The 25,935-nt window shown below is 45.8% G+C and overlaps 1 protein-coding gene across 1 annotated transcript in view; it reads left to right on the top strand.

Annotated features, from left to right (window-relative positions):
* Positions 1 to 1,379: 1,379 nt before the first annotated feature.
* The window catches only part of Asic2 (acid sensing ion channel subunit 2), a 1,017,707-nt gene continuing 993,151 nt past the window's right edge, over positions 1,380 to 25,935 (top strand). The window contains exon 1 of the mRNA XM_070027220.1: positions 1,380 to 2,239. Coding sequence (XP_069883321.1) covers positions 1,685 to 2,239 — 555 coding nt within the window. The 5' untranslated portion in view covers positions 1,380 to 1,684. The remainder of the gene's footprint in view (positions 2,240 to 25,935) is intronic.

Genomic DNA, 25,935 nt, shown 5'->3' on the forward strand with positions numbered 1-25,935 from the left:
CACACAGAGACACCCCTAGAGTGTTGCCAACCCTACCTGGCACCCAGCTGTCTTTCTCTGTTAAACATAGAAACTCCTGACAGCCATATGGGGGTGGGGGCTACTTGTTGCTCTTTCTCTGAGGCTCCAAGGGGACTCTAGGATTTGTGTGTGTGTGTGTGTGTGTGTGTGTGTGTGTGTGTGTGTGTGAGGAAGGCCCCTTTGCTGTTCCCCTGTAATGGTACCTGCCTCTGGGCAGTATTTTCAGCATCTCCCCACTAGAGACTCCCACTGCTGGATCTGAACCGAGCAAAGACTTACTGCACGCACTCCCCCACCACCGCTCTCCCTCCCCCCACCCCCCAGCCAATCCCTGGTCCATTCACCTTTCTTTCGGTCGTCCACGGAGGGGCATCAGATCAAGTCCTTACTTGAAAGCGATTGGCTAGCTTGAGAAACAGCCTCTTACTAACTCCCAGCCCCCTCCCACCCACCCCCCAAATGCTATAAAAGAAACTTTCTCTAGGTTCCCAGCCCCCCCTCACCCCCACCAACCCTTTCTGCCTCGCTGTCCCGCCCTTCCCATTCCCCCCCAGCAGAGCCTAGCAGCGGGAGGCGGACGGAGGAACGTGCGCCCCAGGGCCGGGCGTGTGTGCGCGTGTGCGTGTGCGTGTGCATGTGCGTGTGTGTGTGCGGGGGGAGGGGTGTCCCAGTCTTCCAGGGAGATAGAGGCAGAAAACAGAGCTGATCTGACCGCCCAGCATCCGTCCCCAGAACATCGCCCCCTCCTACCCCCTCCAACACCCCGATCCACCTCGCCTCTCCAGGGCGGCACGCTGCTGCCTGCCCTCCTCTCCTCCCTGGTCGTGGTCTGCAGCCTTCAGCCAGCGTTTGGAATATTTGGAATTCAAGCCCCAACCACCGCACCGCCCCCCACGCCCCAACCCGGGGCCTGGAGAAGGAGGAGGAGGAAGAGGAGGTGGAGGGAGGAGGAGGAATGGGGGGGGACGGAGGGCCATTGACAGCAGCAAGAAGCAGCAAACAGAACCCCAAAATCTCCCGGGGAGAGAGAGGGGAGCCAGCGGAGCCGGGAAGCTGCTGCGCGCCGCGGTGGGCGGCCCTGCAGTGCATCAGCCCGGGAGGGACCCGGGGCGCGGCGGCTCTCCCTCCCCAGGATGGTTTAACCAGGGGGGACCTTCTGCGCTGGTTAACAGGCTACGAGCTTGAGACTTGTTTTAAGCATTTTCTCCCTGGCTCTCGCTTTTTTTTTTTATTTAAATCTTGTCTCTAGTGGCGTGTGTAGGGAGGGGGTGGGGATTGGAGGGGGGGAAGGACTTGATTTCCATTGGCTAAGCGCTCCCTTCCCACCCACAATCTTTTTCCACATCACCTTGGTGTCTCCCTAAATAAAACCAGCCCTCCTTATCGCCTGGAAAAAATCAGGAGCTAGAGTTTTGAATGGGTTTTCTTTTTTTTAATGTAAACACTCACCCCTTGTCAGCGTGCTGTTGGAGAGGGGAGAGGAGGTTTGGAGAAGGGTTTGCTCTCTCAGCAAGACAAACTCACAGCCACACAGCGTCTCTGGCCTGATGCTTGGCGCTGTCTCTCCTGAACGTCAGGGTTTCAGCAGAGCCCGAAGCCTGGGAAGTCTTTCCCTGAAACCTCATCAAACCTGAAGCCAGTTGCAGAACTGCACAGGGTCCCCATGGACCTCAAGGAGAGCCCCAGCGAGGGTAGCCTGCAGCCCTCCAGCTTCCAGATCTTCGCCAATACGTCCACCCTCCACGGCCTGCGCCACATCTTCGTGTATGGGCCGCTGACCATCCGCCGTGTGCTTTGGGCCGTGGCTTTCGTGGGGTCCCTGGGCCTGCTGCTGGTGGAGAGCTCCGAGAGAGTGTCCTACTATTTTTCCTACCAGCATGTCACCAAAGTGGATGAGGTGGTGGCCCAGAGCTTGGTCTTCCCGGCCGTGACCCTCTGTAACCTCAATGGTTTCCGCTTCTCCCGACTTACCACCAATGATCTGTACCATGCTGGAGAGCTGCTGGCCCTGCTGGATGTCAACCTACAGATCCCCGACCCTCATCTCGCCGACCCCACGGTGCTGGAGGCTCTGCGGCAGAAAGCCAACTTCAAACACTACAAACCCAAGCAGTTCAGCATGCTGGAGTTCCTGCACCGCGTGGGCCATGACCTCAAGGATATGATGCTTTACTGCAAGTTTAAGGGACAGGAGTGTGGCCACCAAGACTTCACCACTGTGAGTACTGCTTGGTTTTCAGCTCACCCTTGTGTGTGGTCTTCTGGAGGAGAGGCGGGCCCTAGAGTCTTTGGGGCTTGGCTCCAGCTCTCCCTGGGTTCTGGAGCAGGAGAAAGTTCAGAGCCTTCTCTGAAGGCCAAGGGGGTAGCTAGTGAGAAGTTTGTTGGAGCTGGTGGTAGAAAATGCTCCCTGCTAGGCTGCTGCTAGTGGTGTTTCATGCAGACATGTAGGGTGACTAGGGGCTGGCCACGGGCTCCTCACTTCTTTGGATGTGTTGGTCTCGGTTGTCTGTTGTCCGGGGTGTTTGATGCCCGAAGCTGTATGATTGGAACAGCTTGTCATTGACGTGGTGGCATCTCTCCCTCTCCTTTTCTCTCTTTCTCTCTCTATCTCTCTCCCCCCTTCTCTCTTTCTCTCTTTCTCTCTCTCCACTCCCTCTGTCTCTCTCTCTTCTCAGAACTGACACCTGGCACTGTATCCTGTGGACTGGGCTGGAACTAAAGCTATTAGAGAATGGGAGTGTATGGGGACCCGGGAAGCCTGGATGGCTCCAGAGGCTGTAGGGAGCTTGTCAGAGCTTACTGCAAAGGTGTTGAAGGCTCTTTGCTTCCTTTCTTGTATGGATTCTGAGCTTCTGAGGGTTCCCCAGGCTCCATCTGGGTGTTGATGACAGGCTGAGGCCAGGAGCTGTCCAGGGTTCTGGGACAGAGAGGAGGAGAGTCTGGATGGAGGCACTTGTGTGGGATGAGCCAGTGGGATGCCCTGGAGGAGAGGTTGGTCTAATCAGTTTGTCTGGGAGCTTTAGCTGGAAACTCACAGGCTCATTTTTCCTTTCTCTCTCTCTCTGTCTCTCTCTCTCTCTTTCTTTCTCTCTGTACAATTGCTTCACAACGTGGATGTGGGAGGGGTGTGTGAGGGAAGGGACAAGCAGCTTAGGACTGGAAAGCCTAGAGGGGTGGAGTATGGAGTTGAGTAAAGGGCAGGGAGGGGTGTGTGACTCATGCTCTGGATGAGCTTTGGGGGGGGGGGGGGCTGGAGGGAAGTTTGGGAGAAGAAATGCTGCTCTCAGGGTTCTTGGGCCAATTAGTGGACTGCTGGGCACAAAGTTAGCATAATAAGTGAGATAGCAACCACTGATGTCTCTACCGTGTCAGACCGGCCTGGGGCACAAGGGACGGTGGGACTCTCCCCAAGTCTAGTGTAGCTGATCTTTTCCCTTCTTAGGTGAGAAAGGCGAGCGACTGAGTCTCAGAGTCTTGAATCAAAATGCAATTACAAGTTTGGGATGGCAGGCACAGAGTTGCCAAGGAACTGGATTGTCATAGCACGGGTCTGGGTGCCCTGCCTTGGTTAGACATTCGTTCTCTAGGTTTCCTGCGGTGTATCCTCTCCCACCTCTCCTAAGATTCACCTGCCTTTTGCTCTGATGTTCTTTGAATACTCCAGCCAGGCTCTGTCTGCAGCTTCTGCCCTTGCAGCTGTCTGTCTCTGATTCTAGAAAAGCCCAAAGTGCCGGGGGCACCACCTCTTGGCAGCCTGTGTGCTAGAGCTGTGTTTCCTAGGGGAGTTGTTTTGTATTATCCCTTTTAAACATTCTGAAGAGCACAGGAACATCAGCAACCGTGTTTGCGAAAGAAGACAATCTGCACTGCAGGGAGGGATCAGCCCTCCTACATGGAGCAAATACAGGATTCTAAAACCTGCCATGCACCAACGATGTCTTAGGTGTCCGAGGAAGAGATGGGGAAAGCATCTCATTCTTGGAGGCTAAAACCATTCTCGTATTCCACTCCAGGCTTTCTAGTGCCTGGCAATGTTCAGTTTCACCATGGTGCTGTGCAGCTCAGAAATGCACTCAGCTGGCCTGCCTCTATGCACAGATACTAGAAAGTAGGTGGCACGGAGACTCTAATGGGCAAGGAAACCCAGACCCGGTCTTTGAATATCCTTCTGAGTGTATGTCCAACCCGTGTCTCCCTCTATGTCCTATTTAGAAGTAAATGATTGTTTACATCCAGCTATTCTTTTGCACTTGGTCCATCATTTGAGTTGCTAGTGTCCCCACAGACCAAAGATCAGACCTTTAAGACTTACCCAAGTCTTTGATCTCAGAATGTTTCACAGAGCTGAGTACTGGTGGCTCATCTGTAGACTCTAAGGTATCCAGGAAGCTAAAATCTGAGGATCAAGGTTTGAAGTCAGCCTAGGCAGCCAAATCTGAGACACTCTTATTTAATCAACAAAAGGCCAGAACAGGAGCTGTGGCTCAGGTGGTATAGTACCAGCCTTGAGTGAAAAAGCCAAAAGTTAGAATAGGAGATCCTGAGTTCAAGCCCCAGTACCTGCACAAAAAAATCCACCACCACCACCACCACAAAATATCTCCAAATAGTGAACTTTCCTGTGGATTAGATTTATTACTTGATGAAGGACATGGTTTGTTATCTTCTCCAAGTTTAAGATCAATCTATTTGAGGGCCTGTCCTTGGATTGACCTTCTGTGGATGACCTTCTCCAGCATTGAAGAAGGAGTAATCCTCACCACTTCTCTTCCAGCTGCTCATGGATTTCAGAAAGGGCACCTGCTCCAGGAGAGAGGGGGCAAGGAAGCTGGTCTTCACTGGAGGGGTAGTCACACTAAACCTGTAGCAGAGCCAACATAATGATCAGCATTTCATAGTGAGGAGTAATTCTCTCAACACACCCCAGATCTCCTTGTGTCCTTTGGCCTGAGGTGTAGGTACCTATACTCTTGGGCTCCCACATCAGAATGAAGCAGAAGGCCTGTGCAAGGGGTTGTGGAAAAGTCAGTACCCCAGCCTTCTCTCTCATTCAGTCTCTCGGTTACACATCCTTACCAGTGGGCTTGTTTACGAGCTCTGCCTGGGGTTGTACTATTCTGGGTACGTTCTTTCTCTCCATGTTGGTGCTGGCTTAGAGAAACTAATTGTGGGGGAAGGAATCTGGCAAGTAAGTGACATTTTTTTAAAATCTGGGTTTGTTTTTCTATAAAGCATACCTAGTGGCATCTTCAGGGCTAAGGCTTTACCATTAGCCTCCTTATTCCAAGTTCCTAGCTGGTGTGCAATGAAGTGCATAATACCCTTTAATTAGTGAATCAGCCATGACTCTAGCAGAGCAAAAGAAAGCTAAGTATAGAGAGGGAAAGTTTCTAGGAAGCCAAGTGTGGCAAGCATATTGTCAGGTAAACAGGTATGTTCCATGCCCAGACAGGTGCATGCTTCTCCCTTGTCTGGGACAATTTGACTTCAGATAGGCATGCATTTTTGCTTCCTGGGGAAAAAAGAGAGCTCTATCCCAGGGAATCAAAGATGATTCTCTGAAGTAGAAGAAGACAAGGAGAGCTGAACTGGGATTTACCCTGGCCGTGATGTTGGATGATCCAAGTTCTCTCCTCATTGCTTAGGTCATATATTACGTCCTCTTTATATTCCCACTGGCTCATCACCTAACATGTGATTGTCTTAAACAAGTTTCTAATCCATAGAGGATGAAAGCTGTGAGACAAGATAAGCAAAAGTAGCTGGGCACTGGTGGCTCACACTGGTCACCCTTGCTACTCAAGAGGTTGAGATCTGAGGATCACAGTTTGAAGCCAACCTGGGCAGGAAAGTCTATGAGACTCTTATCTCCAAATGATGACCAAACTCTGGAAGTGGAGCTGTGGCTCAAGTGGTAGAGCATCAGCCTTGAGCAAAAAAACTAAGTGAGAGCTCAAGACTGAATTCTAGTCCACTCCAGCTCTTCTTGTCCATGTAGCAAGCCTTAGGACACAGATGTGGGTTCTGAGTCTTCCCCACCTGTGGAGTCTCTAGACTTCAGGTCAAAATTATCCAAGTTGCAACTCATGTAAATTAACTTTTCTTTTCCTGCTATTTCTAGGATGTTCTGTGGTCTTGTAAGCCTTTGACATGTCCCTGGGAAAGGTAGCATTTGTAATACTGGGCAAGAGGTTTCTGGGATGCCAGACTGATTGAGAGTCTCCTAGTTTGTAGAGCCTTAGATTGTAAGATTTCTAGAGGCAACTTTCAGCACTTATTTCATTCTTCCTAATGTGATGATGAGCTGGGTAGTGGCTGGAAGCTTTTTTGATGGCTCATGCTGTCTACTTGGAAAGGAAAATGGGAACCAATGGACCAGGCTCTGGCTGAGTAAATGACAGTTGCTCTTTAGGTGAACTTATCTTTCCTTGGGAGTTCTTAGACCTCCAACACTGCTAGTAAAAGATGTCTAACTGGGTGATGATTGACTTGGGAACTAGCTGATCCCTGACCCTCTGCTAGTGGTTCTTCCCTCTCTAGAGAAAAATCTCTTAAACAAAGAGATAAGCTCTAAATACAGTTTGCTACTGGTGTCTACAGGAAGGGCTGAAATAAGATCCTTCCCCTTAAAGATAAATGTTCTAAGGATGAACTGGTGGCTTTTAGCATTCACTAAATTGGCTGCTCAAGATGTTACTTCATAGAATTGCTCATATTTCAAAGAAGTTGGGATACCTTCATTCTATCAGACCAAAAACGAAGACAAAATAAAACTAACAAAAACATCCTAGTTTAGAGATAGCTGAGTCTGAGTCTGCTGTGTGTTCTTCCTTCCTTCCTTCCTTCCTTCCTTCCTTCCTTCCTTCCTTCCTTCTTTCCTTCCTTCCTTCCTTCCTTCCTTCCTTCCTTCCTTCCTTCCTTCCTTCCTTCCTTCTTTCCTTCCTTCCTTCCTTCCTTCCTTCCTTCCTTCCTTCCTTCCTTCCTTCCTTCCTTCCTTCCTTCCTTTTCTTATCTGTTCATGTTTGATGGGGCTATGTATGTTGAAATATCAAATATGGCCAGTTGGGTCATTTGATCTGTGATCTATCATAATCTGAAACAAATGGCCTAGATCACTCCTTCAAGTTTAAATCTCCATATATCCCATCTCTCCCATACGGTAGGTTAAAAACCAACCCATAGAATATGGATAGTAGGTGAAATATGCCACAGTTATTATTTGATACATTTGAAGTCTGTGATAGAAGCTTGTTGATCTAATTGGGCTTTGTTTGAAAACACCATTCCTGAAAGTATCATTCTTTGGATATGAAAGTATCTTTCCATCTCCCAATACTTTTCCCCCCTCATGATTTAAGTATTTTCTCTACTAACCAATGTAATGGCCATCGAAATATGTGTTCAGAAGACATCAGGCATGTAACAGGGAAGGGTTGTATTTACATGGGTTTATTGACCTTTGTTGATTGATTTGTTTGACCTCTGGCAAGGTAACTAGCCTCTCTGAGTCTCAGTTTTTTCATGTAAAATGAGGAGCAGGCCGAGTATGGTGGTTTCTAAGGACTTGGCAACTATACAATTCCATAGGAATAGAATGCTACTGAAATTTATTTTCACACCTCGTATTTGTTCAGTGTAACTAAAGCTTTAACTTACATTGGGGTTAGAGGGGGCTGATTTTCATTAACCAATATTTATACCTATTTTTTGTTTGCTTTCATTTAAATGCACTTAGGCAGTGGAAACAGAAACACCCAGACACAGTGTGGCTACTGGAGGACAAGGGAGACAAGAATGCCACTCTGAGAATCCTATACAGGAGTTATGTCTTTCTTTGGCTGAAAATATGAATCTGACTTAAAAGATTCCATCTTATAGTGCAACAGATGTGAGCCAGGATTCACTCTGAGTCTTCCTCATGTGAATTAGTAAGGGCATCTGGGGAAGATCCTAAAGGAAGTCTGTGCGGGCCTTTACTGCTGGTGTGCTTACAATGCCCAATAAAGTTATGCACCTCCATACCACCTGGGGGCAGCTGGTGGCCAGTGACAAGCCCAAAATGCTGGCCTTCTTGCCTCAAGATGGAGCACAGTGTGTTATGATTTATACTCCAGACCTACCACGGGATGAGGCTGAGCTAGACATTCTCCAGAAGCACATTTGGTCATGCCTTTCCCCCCTTCCCTATCCTGCTTCCCTTCCCTGTCTTGGGTTCTTTTCCTGAGAGCAGTAAACCATGTGTTCCAGAAAGCATTTCAGGCTACCTTGGAAAACCCAAACTATCTGTGTCCATTTGCTCTTTGCTTCTTTTTTATTTTTTGGTCATGGGGCTTGAACTCTGGGCCTGGATGCTGTCCAATCAGCTCTTCAGCTCAAGGCTAGCTTTCTACCACTTGAGCCAGAGCACCACTTCCAATTTTTCTGGTGGTTTATTGGAGATAAGAGTCTCACGGACTTTCCTGCCCAGGCTGGCTTTGAACTGGGATCCTCAGATCTCAGCCTCCTGAGTAGCTAGGGTTACGGGCGTGAGCCACCGGTGCCTGGCTTGCTCTTTGCTTCTTTAGTTGGTAGCATGGAGAATAGTCTCAGTGCAGGAGACTCAGTCTGACTTAGAAAGGAAAATGCATGCATTAAAAATCTTTTAAACCTTGGACTTTCTAGATCCCTGTCTCTGCTTTGTGACTTGTAACAATTGTCAAGAGCAACATTTCCCAACTCTCACAAGTGTCTCTTGGATTAGGATTCACGACACTCTAAATAGACTGCCAGGCAGAAATTCTTCGGAGTGTTTTGCCCCAAGACAGTCCTTCCATGGAACCATTCCTCTTGTGCGAAGCTGCTGTCCACCCTTAAGCTGCTTATATTTAAACTCCTACCTTCATCAGCATTATCATTGTCCAAATCTGTTCTCTGAACACCTCCCTTTTCCAGCTGCCTCCCCACCTCCTTGCCATTTCTTCCTGTACATGCCAGAGTCTGGCTTCAAGTTCTGAGTCGTCGCCTATTGCCTTTGATCTTGGCAGTGACTGGAGTCCATCTATAAAGCAGGCGGCCGTGAGAGATGAATGCTGACCAGGGGTGATGCTCTTTGTATGTCACAGAAACCATGAGTGATGAGGAGTGTACGAAAGGACTCAGACTGTTTAGGCTGAAATGCGAAACGGCTGACACAGGGCAGTGTGATTGCTGTCTCCGAGTGCTTAGAAAGCAATCACAGAAAAGAGGAATGGGGCTTTCTCTGGGTGAGGCCAGGGGGGAAAAATAAGCACCAGCCAAGTGTAGGAATTCATAGAGAGGGCGATTGGCTAATTGCAAGGAGTTATTCTGGGAGTTTAGAGGACCCTGTGTTCTGCCATCAGCTCTAGCTGAGACCTAGGGCTGGCTTCTGTGCCATGCAGTTGAAGCTAGGGACTGGGGATGGATGACAGGTAGAAGGTTGGACTTAGTGACCTCTAAATGTGACTTCCAACTGGAAGAGCATTAGATTTCTTTCCTTCCTAAGTAGATACTTGAGGTCAGATATTAGGGCCATTGACAGATGGCATTGGAAAGCCCTGATCAATGAGAGCTCTTAGCTTGCAGAACCATCCATTTACTCTATACTGTGAAGCTTTGAAACTAAATGTGTCTAATGCCAAGAATAAGAATGGTGAGATGTGAGAATCCCTAGAGACTAAGGAGTGGATATTTCTGTGCAACTAGAGAGTACAAGGGACAGGGGAGGGGTAAGTAGGGGACTGTGGCTGGTAGGAGCCAGAGATCAAAGAGGCTGTCCAATGACCCAGGCCTCTGAGAATTTGAATGGAAACGCCAGAGGTAGTTCCTGAAATTCATCATAAATTCAGAGAACTAACTCCAACTCCAGAGATAAAGTCTTGAATTGTGGTTGGGCCTAGGAGGCTGAGAGGGGTATGGATTGGGGTCATCAGGCTAGAAACAGACTCAGTTCTAGGAGCTAAGAGTAAGGCTAATTGGAGAAGGAAAATGCCCTGCCTTAAAGCACTGGTGACAGATAACAGGACATCTAGGCTAGAGGACATGACAAGTATTGGAAGGTTGATGGTGCTCTGGCCCCTGAGATATAATATAATAATAATAATAATAATACAATGAAGTATTCAGTCTCCAGTTATAGTCATGGAATTTAGTTCCAGACAAGTATGGGTTCCTGGTTGGTTTGTTTGACCTTGTAAAATTATTTAACCTCTCCAGGTTTTAATTTCCTTGCCTACTAAATAATAGTACTGTATATTAGGGCTTTATAGGCTTGTTTGGGATGATTGGAAATAAAATAATAAAGATTTTGGCATTGGCGAAAGGTAGAATGCCAGCTACTTTGTTGTCACTTTTATTATAACTAAGACAAGCTGGTGATAAATATAGTGATGGGGATTCCAGGAGCAGAAAAGGAAGTTTTTTATTTTCTTTTTAATCAATTGGTGATCTGTATAGACAGTATAGCATCAGGAAGTCACCAGAGAATGTGGCTGTGTCCATGTCCAGGGTCCAGCTGTTGTTAGCATGCTTGAGCATAGACTATAGGGTAGATACTCACAGGATGTTAGAAATAGAATTCCTCCATTTCTTCATCATGGTGCAGTTTACCAAACCTGCCAAGGTTTACTCACCTTTCCTGAGGGCCCCAGACACTGTTTTAAGCACTTCACATGAGAAAATCCACAAGAGCTCTATGAAATATGCAGCTTCATGGTTTTGTATGGGAAAAAATTGAAGTTTAGAATGCTTTAACAACTGGCCTACAGACTCTTAGCTAGAAATTGGTGAAAGAGATTCACATCAGGTACTCTGATTCCAAATCATTGATGCTTGCTTGCTGGCTTCCTTCCTTCCTTCCTTCCTTCCTTCCTTCCTTCCTTCCTTCCTTCCTTCCTTCCTTCCTTCCTTCCTTCCTTCCATCTCTCCTTCTTTCCTTTTGTGAAAGTAGTGAGGCTTGAACTCAAGGCCTCACACTTTCCTTGGCTTTTTTGTTCAAGGCTGGCACTTTGCCACCTGAGCCATAGCTTTATTTCCAGCTTTTCTCTGGTGAATTGGAGATAAGAGTCTCACAGTCTTCTCTGTCTAGGCCGGCTTCAAATCATGACCCTCAGGTGTCAGTCTCCTGAGTAAATAGGATTTCAGTCATGAGCTATAGGATCTGGCTTCTCTTTGATGTCTTCCAAGATGCTATTTTATAGTCTATATGAATATATAACCCTGGCAGTGTCTGTTTTAGTGTTGAACATAGGTAAGGCTCAGGGAGCCTTAGTGACTGGCACAGGATCACTCTGCCAGGAAATAGCAGGATTGGGGATTGAAATTCATGTAAAGGCATTATGTTCTTGTGCAGGCTTGAGGTAAGAGAAGTTACCCACTCATCATCAGGTCTTTGGGTCTTAGTTCAAAGGGTTGGAAGATAGCCCAGGGGCTTCAACTCATCAGCATCTTCTTCTAGGACCTAGGAATCTGTGAGCTGCTGGGGCTAAAGCAAAGAGAAGGGAAGAGCATAGAAGGACAGCTCCAACAGCAGAGCTCAGCTGTCCTTGGAACCCCTGGCTCTTAACTGCTTCCTTTGTCTTGTGTAAGTTAACCAAGGAGGCAAAATCAGCCTTTGTACTCTGTAGCTGAAGGCCAGATGAGGAGTTTGGCACTGCAAGACAACACCATCCAGCATTCCAGACCAAGTCCCTTCAGCTACAATTCCAGCTTAGAGGAAAATGATCAGCACAGATGTCACGAAAAGACTGGTTCAGTAGTAGAGGGCAGGCCTTTGCATTTGATGAATGTGCTTGTCACATCAAAGGTTGATGGTCTGTATCTCCAGGTGCAGTTGGTGTCATTGGGACAGCCAGGACCCTGTGTGTCCAGTACAACTTAAATTTTCTGCATCCCTTAGCTGAATGTCACAAGCACATCTCCTCACGTTGGTTGAATTTCTGCCATATCCTTGGTCTTGCACTTGATCCTGATCTTTCCTCTTCAAGAGTGCACGGTATAAGATGATTGCTATGCAATTCTGAAACATCTTCAGGAAAATCTGAGATACTGGGGGCAGTCTCTTCTTGCCAGAATTTAACACTTGATATTCCTTCTGGTCTTTAAGTAGGGGTGATCTGGGGTTCACCTTAGGAAAGAAGCATTGTTTTCCCAATGATTCTGTGATTTTCCCCTCCTCGCTCTTTCTACTTCCACTTCCCCATTTAAAGAGGATGTAAAAGGAGTGACCTTGATTCTGATGCATTGCTCACAATTGATAGGGTGTATTGAAACAGCTTCATACACCTACTTAATTTGGAATTTTTAAGATATAAAACAGTAAAAGGTGACTCTGGGTGACAGAAATGATAACTTTGTAAGAAACACATAGGCAGCCACTTGGTAAGGTCTTGGTCTACAGAATTTCTTCCTGTGTATCTGAATCAGTAATTTGATTTCGCATGCCCAGTCCAAATATACTCTAATGGATAAATTTAGAGGTGGCTACAAACTGGGGCTCTCCGAATGACCTTAAGTTGATAGACTACCTCTGTATACTGATAAGTGACCTTGGATGAGTTACAGAATAAGATGTGGGAAGAACAAAATGATTTGTAAACTCTGAAGCAACATTGTATTGAACCTACATGAGATAATGTCTTCATCCTGTCTGAAGTCCTACTATCTCTAGATGTCTGGAGACTGATAATGCGGTTTTGTCATTCCATGAAGATGCGTCTTCCAGAACAATGCTCTGAAACCTTTCCCCTGCTTTCCTTCCCATAGACTTTTTGTTCCTGCCTACACACAGGCTTTCCCTTTGAATCTATGACTGCATTCTTCTGACCCCTTCATTCCGTTCTTGGCACCAGAGGGTTTCTCTTGGGATCCTTGGAATGGTGTTCCCTTGGGCTTTCTCACTCCATCCCTCTCTATGGTGATGGAAGGCCTCTCCCTGGGGTGGGAATGAATGAGAAGAGGACCAAGCATGTCTGTTATAATCTCTAGGGAAGAGAAGGTTCTCCCTTGTGGCCTAGAAAGATGTCTGTCCCTCTCCTCATGGAGAGCAAAAGGCAGCTGATGGAGAAGAATGTCCACTGAGTATAAGTGGCAGCATCTTCTTAAGGCTTAAGTCAAGGCTATTTGTCTGCCTTCCTGGAATGATTTTTCTGGCAGAACACCTTCCATCCCTTGGGCCTGTTAGCTATTTCAGGGACACTTTAAGTGGCTATTAACAAATGTTGAATTATGGCTGCAAACCTCTGGGAGTGGAGTGACATTCACATGAATCACAAGTGAGGGCTATGTAGTCAAGGCTGCCAACATGGGCTGAGATTAAACAAACAGGAGCCGCTGTTCTCCCTGGAGCAATGAGGCAGGGAGGCCACTCCTCGGAGCCTGTGAAGTAGGACACCATTCTGGGATGCACGAATCTGTCACTGCAGGGCAGACTGATGCTTTCTGCTCTGGTTTTCAGGGAGGATTAGTTCAGTCCTTCTATCAGGAAAATCCTGACAATGCTTAGGATGTCCAGGGAACTACTGACCAGCCAATCTCAGAGGCTGTGGTTTGCCCAGTCCATTGATTCATCAACTCAACAAATATGTACTGAGTGCTTCCGATGTTCTGGACATGGTGCTCAGCTCAAGAGAAATTGTAATAAATATTATCCAGTCCAAGGATTCAAGGGGCTCACAGTCCAATGAGGCTGCTGAGCAGTAAATGAACACAATCAAAATTTGTATAAGGTCTGGAGAAAACAGAATACTTTAAAAAAACTCAAAAGGAGATAATCATGTTGTTTTTTTTCTTAAAAATTTATAACAATTTCAAATATTGATCTTGCAGAACTAGCAGGAAGAATTCTTGTATATCCTTTACCCAGAAGTGTCATCGATAGTAGGCTAGCTATGTTCCCTAGAGAAAATGACCCCATTCAGGGTCATCCATCTATTGCACTCAGTTGTCGTTTCCATCCACTCTGAAACTGCTCAGTTCCTCTTTGGTTTCATGATATTCTTCTACTTCTTTCTTCTTCTTCTTCTTCTTCTTCTTCTTCTTCTTCTTCTTCTTCTTCTTCTTCTTCTTCTTCTTCTTCTTCTTCTTCTTCTTCTTCTTCTTTCTTCTTCTTCTTCTTTTTTTTTGGTTGGTCGTGGCACTTGAACTCTGGGCCTGGGCACTGTCCTTCAGGTCTTCAGCTCAAGGCTAGCGCTCTACCACTTGAGCCACAGCACCACTTCCAGTTTTCTGGTAGTTTATTGGAGATAAGAGTGTCACAGTCTTTCCTGCCCAGATTGGCTTTGAACCACAATCCTCAGATCTCAGCTTCCTGAGTAGCTAGGATTACAGGCATGATCTTAACTTAAAAAAAAAAAATCAATCTTGGGCCAGTCGTTTTATACAACCACCTTCAGTTTAGATTTGTTCAGTGTTTTCCAGGTTCTGAATTTGGGGCTGGGATCTCACAGAATGGATAGAGAATTTTTGTAGCATCCTGTCTGAAGCTCTACTACTATCTCTATTTGTCTTAATACAGATAATGTCAATTTTGTCATCTGATAAAGATGTGTCTTCCAGTGAGATGCTCAGAGACAATATAAGATTCCATCTCTCATCCACCCTCCAGCTTGATCATCCATTGATTTTTTTTGCCTGTATTATTATAATGATCCTTGCCAAATGTTGGTTTTTCTAATTCCCCCATTCCTTCTACATTTGTTAGCTGACTGTCTAAAATAAAGAAGAGCTTTCTCTTCTCCTTTTTATTCTTACTTAGATCAGTGCAGACTCATAAATTTCAGTTTTATTCAGTACTATATAACTCCACTGACATCACTGTTTACTTTGAAGAGTAAATTTGCCCATATTTGGGAAGCCCTCCCTGGTGACTCCTGAGTCCTTTTGACCTTTTCCTGAATGCTTTGAATATTGTTTGAGTTCATGATTCAGTCTGATGATACAGATTCATCTTATTTATTATTCATCAGTCCTGCAATCAGCCATTTCTCTAGCAAATACTGGTTCCTTTTAGTGGGAAACACAAGGTATGCACATTGAATTCTAAGGTGTCCCTCTTAGTGCACAGAATTGACATCATCATTTATATCTACGTACATCCATGGTTTACATGGATGCCTTCACTGCCAATTTAACACCATATGAGTTCATTCCAGCTTTTGTGCTTTCCACATTGCCCCCATCCTTTTTCTTGAATGAAGCTCATCTGTCTGTCCTGCTGGGTTGTCAAATACTTGGATGTTCTCATTTCCTGGACTCAGTCCCCACTGGGCTATTTCCTGTCCATTGGCATCTCTATTCATGTGTGTTCTACTTGCCACTAGGGTGTCTTCCTTGAACATTTGAATCGCCTCAACTGACCCCAGGGATTTTGTACTGCTTTCTAACTTCTAAAATTTAAAATCCATCCAAGATAGAATCAAGATTTATGTGTTGCTTTTCATCATTCTGTCTTTTTTTTTTTAACACAAAAAGCACATCCTCAGCCTCACACATTCACACACAGTTTTTAAAAATAGCTTTATGGAGATACAATTCTCATGCTACACTGTTCCAGGTATTTCATGTGTCCACAAAGTTGTGAAGTTTAGAATGGAATTTTAAAACATCAAACCCTTCTATTCATTAACAGTTGCCACACTCCCTTGGTTTCTTGCAGTCTTATCCATCTAGCCCCAGGTCATCATCAATTTGTTTTCTGTCTCTATAAATTTGTTTCCTCTTCTTCCTCCTCCTCCTCCTCCTCCTCCTCCTCCTCCTCCTCCTCCTCCTCCTCCTCCTCCTCCTCCTCCTCCTCCTCCTCTTCCTCCTCCTCCTCCTCCTCTTTCCTTTCTCCTTCACTTCCTCCTTCTTGTTCTGGGCTTAAACTGAGTCTGAACATTGTCCCTGAGCTTCTTTGCTCAAGGCTAGTGCTCTACTACTTGAGCCACAGCTCTACTTCTGGCTTTTTGGGTGATTCTATGGAGATAAGAGTCTCATGACTTTTTTGCCTGACCTGATTTTGAACCACAGTCCTCAGATCTCAGCCTCCTGAGTAGCTAGGATCACTGGTGTGAGCCACCAGTACTCAGCTAGATTTACCTATTTTAGAGATGTCATACAAGAGCAATTATACAATATGTAGTTTTTGTGACCAACTACTTTTTTATCTAGCATAATGTTTTCAAGGTTTATCCATGTTGCATCACATATCAGTATTTTATTGTTTTTTTATCACCAAATAAAATATTTCACTCAGTGGTATACCATATTCTATTTATCAGTCATTAACTGATAGACTCTTGAGTCACTTGCATTTTTTAAGGTGATTAGGAATAATGATGCCATTCAGACTTCTTTTAGTATTGAGTTTTAGATGAAAATAGACTAGTTGTCCTATGTATAAATCTGATGCTTTTTTTTTTTTTTGGTCGGTTGTGGGGCTTGAACTCTGGGCTTGGATGCTGTCCCTTTGCTCTTCAGCTCAAGGCGAGCACTCTACCACTTAAGCTACAGTGCCACTTCTGGTTTTCTGGTGGTTTATTGGAGATAAGAGTTTCACGGACTTTCCTGCCCAGGCTGGCTTTGAACCTCGATCTTCAGATCTCAGCCTCCTGAGTAGCTAGGATTATAGGCGTGAGCCACCGGCGCCTGGCTGATGCTTTCTTATAATGTCACTTAACCTGCCCTTCTCTCTCTATTTCTTACAAAGTGGTAGGTAGGTATAACAACTCAGTGAGATGTGGGGTTTTGGCAGCAGGAGCCTGGAGATAAAGCCACACAATGCATATTAAATCATCCTAGTAAAACACACTCTGTGGCTTTCCTGCTCTCAGAAGTGCTAGTTTTGCTCACTTAGTTAAGGTAGTGTCTACCAGCATATCATCATTGCTTCTCCTCCCATCCTCAAATCTTCCACTGTCATCTGGCAGATGACACTGCTGCAAATATTCTGTTTGCCCTAATATTGGAACCCGAATTAACAATTTGATTAGAGGCTGCAAAATTGTGATTTACAATCCTATCATTCTTTCTACATTTATAAACTGACATGCTTTTGTAAAGGAGAGCTTTCCCTCGACAGCTGGGATCATCTACATATAGTTACTCCTATGAAGTCAGGATAAACACTTATTCTTGTCCTTTAATTACCAGTTTTCAGAGGAAAAGAGTTGGTGTGATAATTGCCAGGCTGGGCTTTGAGCGATGATTAGTTGCCAGATGGACACAGGAGAAGGTATTCACTCACAGGAGTTGAACAATGGCTGGAAAACGACAGTGGGTGGCAGAAGAGAAGGAAGGTCCCTAGGATTCCACTCTGCTGTTGTCAAGGCAACCAAGACTCCTTGTAGATCCCACCATAGCCCAAGGTGGGGTTCTTCATCTCTTACACATGGTTCTCACTAGTCCAACGCCTGGCTAGGGTGGTCTGGGACAGAGGTAGCAGATGTTGAGATTGATAGAACAGGGTTCCCCACGGATCACATGACCTAAGACAGATCTGGAAGTGTCACTCCTGAGAATTCTAATTCCCTTGTGTCCATCCCTGAGTAGAACCCAGTATGCTGCCTGGCAGGTGTGCTCCAGGGGGGGAGCTCATTCATTACCACCTGTCAATTGGATAGGAAGAGGTAGTGCAGGAAAGGAAGCTGCCACCTGTGGGTTCCATTGAATGAACCCCCTGCAGAGCCCTTGCTGTGTACTGGCTGTTTTAGAGCACTTGGCATGGATGCACACACGGACTTCTCCCCAGTGGCACATGGTGGGGGAGGGGAAGAGAGGGCAGCTGCTTTCAGTGCTCCTACCTTACCATGGGGACCCAGGCACAGAGGATGGGTGATTGCCAAGGTGTCACAGGCCACCATGATTGCTCTCCTGATTTGCTATTCTTGGCTGTGCGTGAAGAACTTCTGCTAGGAGAGGACAGAGGGCAACTGAATGATTTTCTGCCCTCCTGCTCCCCCAGCCTGTGTCTTCTCCCTGGATAATTGGATAATCATGCCACAATTCACTAGCTTTGGCACTGGAGAGAAAGATTTCTTGTGCACGATGAGTCTATTTTTATTTTCATACTTTATTTATTTATTTGTTATTTTTGGTGCTGGTACTAGGGTTTGAACCCTGGGCCTCATGTTCTCATTTGGGTTTTTTCAAATTCAAGGCTATGGCACTGTACCCTTGGAACCACAGCTCTACTTCTGGCTTTTTGTTAGTTCATTGGAGATAAGAGTCCTGACCAGGCTGGTTTTTGAATCTTGATTCTCAGCTCTCCAGCCTTTTGAGTAACTAGGATTACAACCATTAGGCACTGTCACAGGGCTCAAAACATGGGTCTTCATGTTTGTTTCCCCCACCCCCAATTCCCATGCTGAGAACTATCCTCTGCCCACATGGTGGTATGGTAAGAGGTAGGGCTCATGGGAAATAATGGCGTGGAACCGTCAGCCATAGGATTAAAGAAACCCCTCACCTCTTCTGCCATATGGGGACAGAGCTAGAAGGCAGGAGCTATCTGCCAACCAGAAGACAGGTACACATCTGACACTGAGTTTGCTGGCACTTTAATCTTGAACTTACCAGCCTCTAGTACTGTGAGAGAAAAAAAAAAAAACAACTTTTTCTTCTGTTGTTTATAATCCAGTGTATGGTGTTTTATTATAGCAGCCTGGATGGATTAAAGTAGGAGTGGAGTGGGCTGAGTGCTCACAGACAGGAAAGGCTCCTTGTGGGCACAAATAATACTGTCCCAAGAGCACTCAGCATCATGCTCTGTACCTGCCCTATGCTACTGGCCCCCATGGTCTGGAAATGCAGTGTTCTCCAAATGCCTGCCTCTGACCTGCCTCCACAGGGCCACTAATTGTCATATATGTTAATGAGTCTGGGGAACTAGCATAGAACATGAGTAATGGTGCTTTCAGTGGGTGGCCTTAAAGCTGTCTTCCTGGGAAAAATACTATTCAGTATTTTACAAGTCTGCTTGCTAGGAAAGCACCTCACAGCCAAATAGCACGTGTTGGCTAAGGTCTCAAAACCAAGTACATAACTACAAGGTATACTTTTTTTTTTAAAAGCAGTTTTGGAAGGCCAGAGATAGGCTGTGAGGACCCAAGGTTGGTAAAAGACAAGAAAATCAAGATCACTCAACACACAAAGGAACGATTTAAGTCTCAATCTTCAAACCTGGATAACACATTGGAATTACCTGGAGAGCTGTAAAAAACTGAGAAAGCTGTGTTGAAGTCTGGACATCCAGGTGTCTGTCGATGGAAAAATGGAGAAAGTATGCATACATAGAGCGAGGAGCATGGATACAATGAAATATTATTCAACGATAAAAAAGAATGTAATCCTGGTATTTGTAGCACAGTGGGTGATCCCCAAGGTCATTATATTAGGTGAAATAAGCCAGGACAAGCCAGGAACTGTAAAAAATAAAATGAAATCTCATGATCTCCGTCATATTTTGCTTTCATAGAAGTGGAGAATAGAATCATGATTACTGGAAGCTATAAGAGTAGGAGCAACAGAGCAGAGAGAGAGAGAGAGAGATTGGTTAACAGGAACAAAATTACAGTGAGAAAGGAGAAGTAAGTTCTAGCATTCTATAGCACAGTAGGGTAACTACAGTTAACAATCGTTTACAGTATATTTCAATAGCTAGTATAGAAGAATATGAGTGTTCCCAGCACAAAGAAGTATTCGCTTTTTGAGGTGACGAATATGCTTGTTACCCTGATTTGATTATCATACCTTTTGCTCATGCATAAAATGTCACACTGCACCCCAGAAATTTATGATATAAATTTTAAAAAGGCTTACCACATTACATTTTAATGTTCCCTCGAGGTTGAAAACTATCAGTAGGAGCTAGTGGCTTTGAGAGTTGGAAGCCAAATTCCCAGGTTAGTTTGGATCACTGGTCTCTCACAGCATCGGCTGGCACTGGACCAGGCCCTTAGCACCTTTTATCTCTAGCTCATCTTTCATGCCAGCAATTTTAGGGGTTCAGCTGCAACAGTCATGCCTATTTGCAACTGCTTGGTCATCCTTAGAAGACAATGCAGTTCTTGGCTTTAAACCAGCCAGGTGAGAGCTGGCTGAGGTTTGTTGGCCAGAAATCAAAGAAGTTGTGAGATTCTGTTCTTGGGATTATTTATTAAGGGCTTCCCATTTCCTTCGCGGGAAGAGCCTTCAGTCTGGGCAAGGCATCCCACTTGGCTTTAGAGCTTCACTATATCTATCTGTGGCCTTGAACTTCACAAGAAGGGCTTGTGGTTGACTATAGATCTCCAGTATGTTAGAATGTCAAATTCATAGTCTTCCTCCTCTTCTTTCTTTCTCCTCCTCCTTTTCCTCCTCCCTCTCCTCCACCTCTTCCTCCTCCTTCTCTTCTTTCTTCTTTCCTTTTTTCTTCTTTCTTCTTCTTAGCCTTCATCATCATCTCCTCCTCCTCCTCCTCCTCCTCCTCCTCCTCCTCCTCCTCCTCCTCCTCCTCCTCCTCCTCCTCTTCCTCTTCCTCTTCTTCCTTCTTATTCTGCTTCTTCAGAAGGTACTGCCTAGGCAGGGAGGCAGTGGTTCAGGAATTCAGAGTAAGGAGTGGAGCCTGGACATCAGCTGTCCTTCCAGGAGTGGCTGGGTGCCTGTCTGTTTATCAGTGTAGTCATGCACAGGGCTTCCTGCAGAGGCTAGACCTAAACCATCTTGAGAAGACCCACATGAATACACATTTAAGCTATTGCAGTATATTATATGGTACAAACTGGTATGGAAAAAATGTTTGGGTCACTCATTGATCGCCAGCCTTCTGTGTCTCCTTGCTGGACTCAGGGAAGAGCCCCACCATGAAGCTGCCCTGCTTCTTGTGGCCAGGGTGGTGCTGTTTTGTTTTGCTTTGTTTCGTTTTTCTAGCCTCATACCTACTATGGATGTACTTACTTCCTGTTCCTTACTTCCTATCCCTCAATGTGAGCCAAGTCTTTGACCTAAGCTCTCATTCTGTCTCTAAGGACAGCCACAGATCATGTGCATTCTTCAGTAGCCCCCTAAGGTAGCCCCTAATTCACTCAGACCATTAGTACTTTTAAGGATTGATGTATTTAGGGGTGAGATGAGGGATCAAAGAGGGAGCATTGTCCTAAATCTCAAATGCAAATGAGTCATGAACTCCCAAACCTCTAGGGCGCGCTATACCTTCATCTCAGGAAGCCTTTCACTGTTCTATGGTGAGACGGTGTGGACTTGCAGAGGGCATTCTGAAGGTCCAGCAGGCTCCTATCCTGGCCTTGGCTGGGACTAAGCCTGCAAAGGAATGGCATTGGCTTTAGACTCAGAGAATCAATGCCTGCAAGCTGCCTCTAGCACTGGAGAATGAGTTTTTTGTCTCACTCGGGAGCTCTTGACCTCTGGGGTTGGGTAATTCTTTGTGAGGTGGCTGTCCTGTATATTGGAGTATACCTTACCGTCTCCTTGGCCACTAGCTCCCTCTTCCCAAAGTTCTGACTGCCAAAAGTGTCTGGAGTCACTGCCCAAGCACTCCTGAAGAGCAACCATCCCAGATTGTAAACCATGGAATGTGAAATCCCTCTCATAGGCTTGACCTGAGATGTTAAGTGGTTTGTAAGAGAAAACACTTGCAAATAGCTGGCAGCCCTCAGATGGCACCCTGAGGCCTGAGGAATCTCTGAGTTCTCTTGGCTGTCTCACAAGAGTAGCTTCACCTGCTAGGGCCAAGCCTTAAGAGGTTGTACAAGCCAGGTGGGCACCAGTCTCTTTGGCACTTCTTCTGGTGTCCTGGCCTGTGGCCATGCATGTAGGAGTCAGCCTCCTGGGCCTCTGTCCCACAGCCCAGAGCCAGGGCTACTCTCAGGGGCATGAACTGATGTTCTGTTGCCAGCTAGATAGAGCCAGGATGCCCTGGGCCTACTTCCAGGGCATGAGGAATTCCCAATAATGTGGAGAAGGGAAGGGACAGGAAAAGACCTAGCTAGCATTATCAAGTGTTACCACAGTACTACTTGAGCCTATCTAGAACAACTTCTGTCTTTCCTGTACCACAAAGAGAAAACTAGACAAGAGCTAAGAAAAATGCTTGAGTTCTGTAGGCAGAGGGTCCTGAGTTCTTATACTTTCACTGTCTCTACCATGGCAAATAATATATTGCAGATATTTATATCATGTATTTATCAATCATCGTGTTAGTATGAAGGTTTAATTAAATCAGCTTGCTGATACCCAGTACGGGGTGTGACACATCAGTAATAAATTTCGGTAGTTCTCTTCTCCTTTCCATAGATCATCTCAACACTCTCTCACAATGAAGGAGGAAGGAAGGCAGATATTAAATTGAGATGACCCTAATCAGGCCCCGGATGGATTAGATTGGGCCTAAGCCCCTCTTTGGAAGAGACTACGATTCTGGGAAAGTCTTGGGAGCTGCACTCAGTCTTCAGGAACCAACTAAGCACGGTCGGTATTGTGACCGTCCTTCCTCAGAGAGCACTAAGATCCAGTTTATCAGTGTTAGAAACAGGGTTCCCCAAATTCCACTCTAGCACTTGCAATGATCACCAAAGTTTCCAAAATTCTTCCATCCTCATGCAGGCAACCAGACATCCTAAATGTTCACCTTCCCCAGAGAAGGACAGAGAAGGTGGACCCAAGGAAATTCATCAGGGGATCCATATCCAGGCTTTTGAAGCTCCAGATTCTCAGACTTTCCAGGGCCTCTTGTTCACCTGCTCCTGCCAGGGAGTGGTCTTCAGCATGGCCCTGAACACATGGAATCCAAGTGGAATGAAATGGAGAGACCCACAGAGCCACAGACTGGACTTGTTCTTGCTTGTTTTTGATGGCAGAGTGAGAAATATCTGCAGGAAGTGTTGGGACAGGATTCAGGTTCACTTAGATGCTATCAGACCGCTGACGTCTGCTGTCTCTGATGTCACAGGGCCCCAGTGGGCTTTCCCTGGAGAGGTGGGGTGACTGACAGGGCTGAGTCAGGACTAGCTGTGTCTGTGGTGCTGGGACAGAGACCTTCGTGTGACTATTTATAGGTCCCAATAGTCTATATTAGGACATGGGCTCTGCTGACGACCCACATGAGAATAGCTCTCTGAGGCCTGGGCGATGGAGCTGGGGACAGTCGATTTATTTAGGGAACACCATGGCTGACTCAGAATGGGTGTTTTAAGAAGCTCCTGCCCAGTCTCTTCTCTCTGGTCCCCATAATTTCCACTGTCAAAAACACCATCCTCAATATGTCACTGCCTTGCCCAATTAATCAGTGGCTCTTTTTAGCCTTGCCCTGCACCCAAACCTATATTTCCAATCATTCTCCCCGCCTCCCTCTCCTACCTCCCCTCTTCCCCACTCCCTCTTGAGATTTGAACTGTGAACTCAGGGTCTTGTGCTTGCTAGGCAGGCATTCTTACCAATGAGCCAGGTTATTTTCAAGTCTGAATCTCACTTCCAATCCAGATCCACGCCTGGATTGCCATCCACCAATTTCAGACTTCCTGTGATGGTTATAGGATGACAGGTATCTACCACCCCACCACGCTCTCAGTTGAAAAAGGGGGATTCACAAACTTGTCTGCTTGAGCTTGCCTGAAACCACAACCCTCCCAAAATCTCATCCTCCCAAGTAGCTAGGCTGATGAGAGGTGTGAGCTGATTCTCTCTTCATGGTACAAGCCAGAAGCTCAGGGTACCATCCAGTACTTACTTTTTCCTAAAGGCTTAGCCACTGCCCCTCTTTTCTTTCCTAGCCGACATTCATCCAGGTTCAGTGTGCTATGTCTGTGACAGCTTTCTCCACCCCTCCTAGCTCCCAAATACACTCCCATTCTCCTCTATTAAGTTCCTTGGCACTTCTTATCTCTCCTTGAGCATCTGTCAGAGTGGCCTTATGATACATTAACTTTTAAACTTCCACTGACATCTATCTCTTCATGCTCCAAAGCATAGGTCTCCTTCATGATAAGTGATATGGTGCTAACTGTTCCTGAGGTTATCTACTGGTGAGTCAGGCAGGACCCAGCCATAGAGGAACTTGTGGTCCAGTTTGGGAAATAAATATGCTGACCAATTCGTTATGAGGAGAGAAGCATCCTGGGAAGGGAATTCCAAAGTTTCACGGAGGATTAAAGCATTAAAACATGAAGCCAAAAGGGATCTTTCAGACAGGGACCATGTCTTTCTTATCTGTTCCCCTTGGGAAACAGAGGTTTAGCAAATGTGTGGAAAGAGGAAAGGGAGAGATTGAGGCTCCACTTTCTTGGATTCATTGCCCACTTTTCCATTGCAGTTGTCCAGTGTTACAATTAGTTGCATCTCCCTGAAGCTGTGAGGTGCTGAGAGGCAGTGGCTGAATCCCTCCATTCCTGTGGCTACACCAGCTTCAGAGTGGAGGTTTGATGGAGCTGTACAGGCAGGAGTAATGGATGGCAATGATTGACTGCTAATAATCCTACCTTGGGAAAGAAGCAAAAGGCTTGGCCACATCACTCCGTCACAATGTGCAAATGAATCCATCCCATACTCCCACAGACAGCCCAGAGGGTGCAGAGGCCCTCCCACACACATGACAAGGTTCTTATGATGGCTTTAACGGTCACCTGGTCTGGCCAATTGGTTGTTGGAAGACAGTGCTTCCTTCTCCCCTGGACCAGCTTCCTGCTTGGTTAATTGCAGGTTAAGTCCCATCTCATCAGACCCCCTATGAGGCAGGAAATGGTGTGCCTGGAAGACATCTCACATTGTAATTAGTTCATTACAATAGGGTACCTCTAGGCTTTAGGGGAGCTTTTATCTAGGGAACTACAAATGTTGGCTGTGGCCTTGGTAGGGACTTAGTCTCTGTTTTAGCTATCCATATAGAAATACTTCATTAGGAAATGGAAAGACATGGAAAAAATTATATTAAGTGAAGTAAGCCAGGCCCAAAGAAACATAGGTCCCATGGTTTCCCTTATTTGAAATAAGGACAAGCAGAAAAGGTCAGATAAAATGATGTTAAGCAAAATGAAACCCAAGATAGGGACACAAGTGGTTTTTTCTTCCTTGCTATTGTTTCTAACGTATTTATAAGGTACCATGTGATTTTTTTGTTGCTTTGTATGTCCCCCCCCCGCCACAGTATATAACCCCTGTTTTTACTGTATTTGATGTTGGGGAAGGGAAGGGAAAAAACAAATTGTTTAAATAGAGATACAAGTGGGCCTATTGCAATAATGAGATGTACAAGTCGTTATGTCAAAAAATGAACTTTACAATTTAGGCAGGGATGGGGGGTGGGGCTGGGGTGGGGGTGTAGCTGAGAAGTTGGGAGGGAAGGGATGGTAGGGGAAAAACAGGAGGATGCAACAGTGCTGGATAAGAAATGTACTCATTACTGTGCTCATGTAACTGTAAACCCTCTGTACAGTATTTTCACAATAAAAAACAATTAAAAAAAAGCCAAGCAACACAGGACTAAAAAAAAAGAAAGAAAGAAATGCTTCTGTGTCCAAGGAAACTTGGTGAAAATCTGAGTGGATGTTAGATAGTGGTGGATCCTACCTTTCATCTTTGCTACTCAGGAGGCTGAGGATTGAGGATCCTGATTCAAAGGCAGCCTGGGCAGACAAATCTGAGAGACTCATATCTAATTAACCAGCAAAAGGCTGGTAGAGTAGAGGTGTGGCTCAAGTGGTAGAGCACCAGTCTTGAGCAAAAGGGCTAAGTCAGAGTGTGAGAGCCTGAGTTCAAGCTCCAGTGCTGGCACATACACATACACACATACACACACATGCATGCACACATGCATGCACGAACACGCATGTGCATTCATGCATGCACGCACACACACATACACACAAAATCTGGGGAGAATATAACTGCTTGCATTGTTTACCTTTAGAGTTTTCAGAGTTTGCATCAGCTCCGCTATGGCTGAGGTGCACT

This window comes from Dipodomys merriami, unplaced genomic scaffold, assembly GCF_024711535.1.
Source record: "Dipodomys merriami isolate MVZ:Mamm:240054 unplaced genomic scaffold, mDipMer1.0.p SCAF_19, whole genome shotgun sequence".
Classification (NCBI taxonomy): domain Eukaryota; kingdom Metazoa; phylum Chordata; class Mammalia; order Rodentia; family Heteromyidae; genus Dipodomys; species Dipodomys merriami.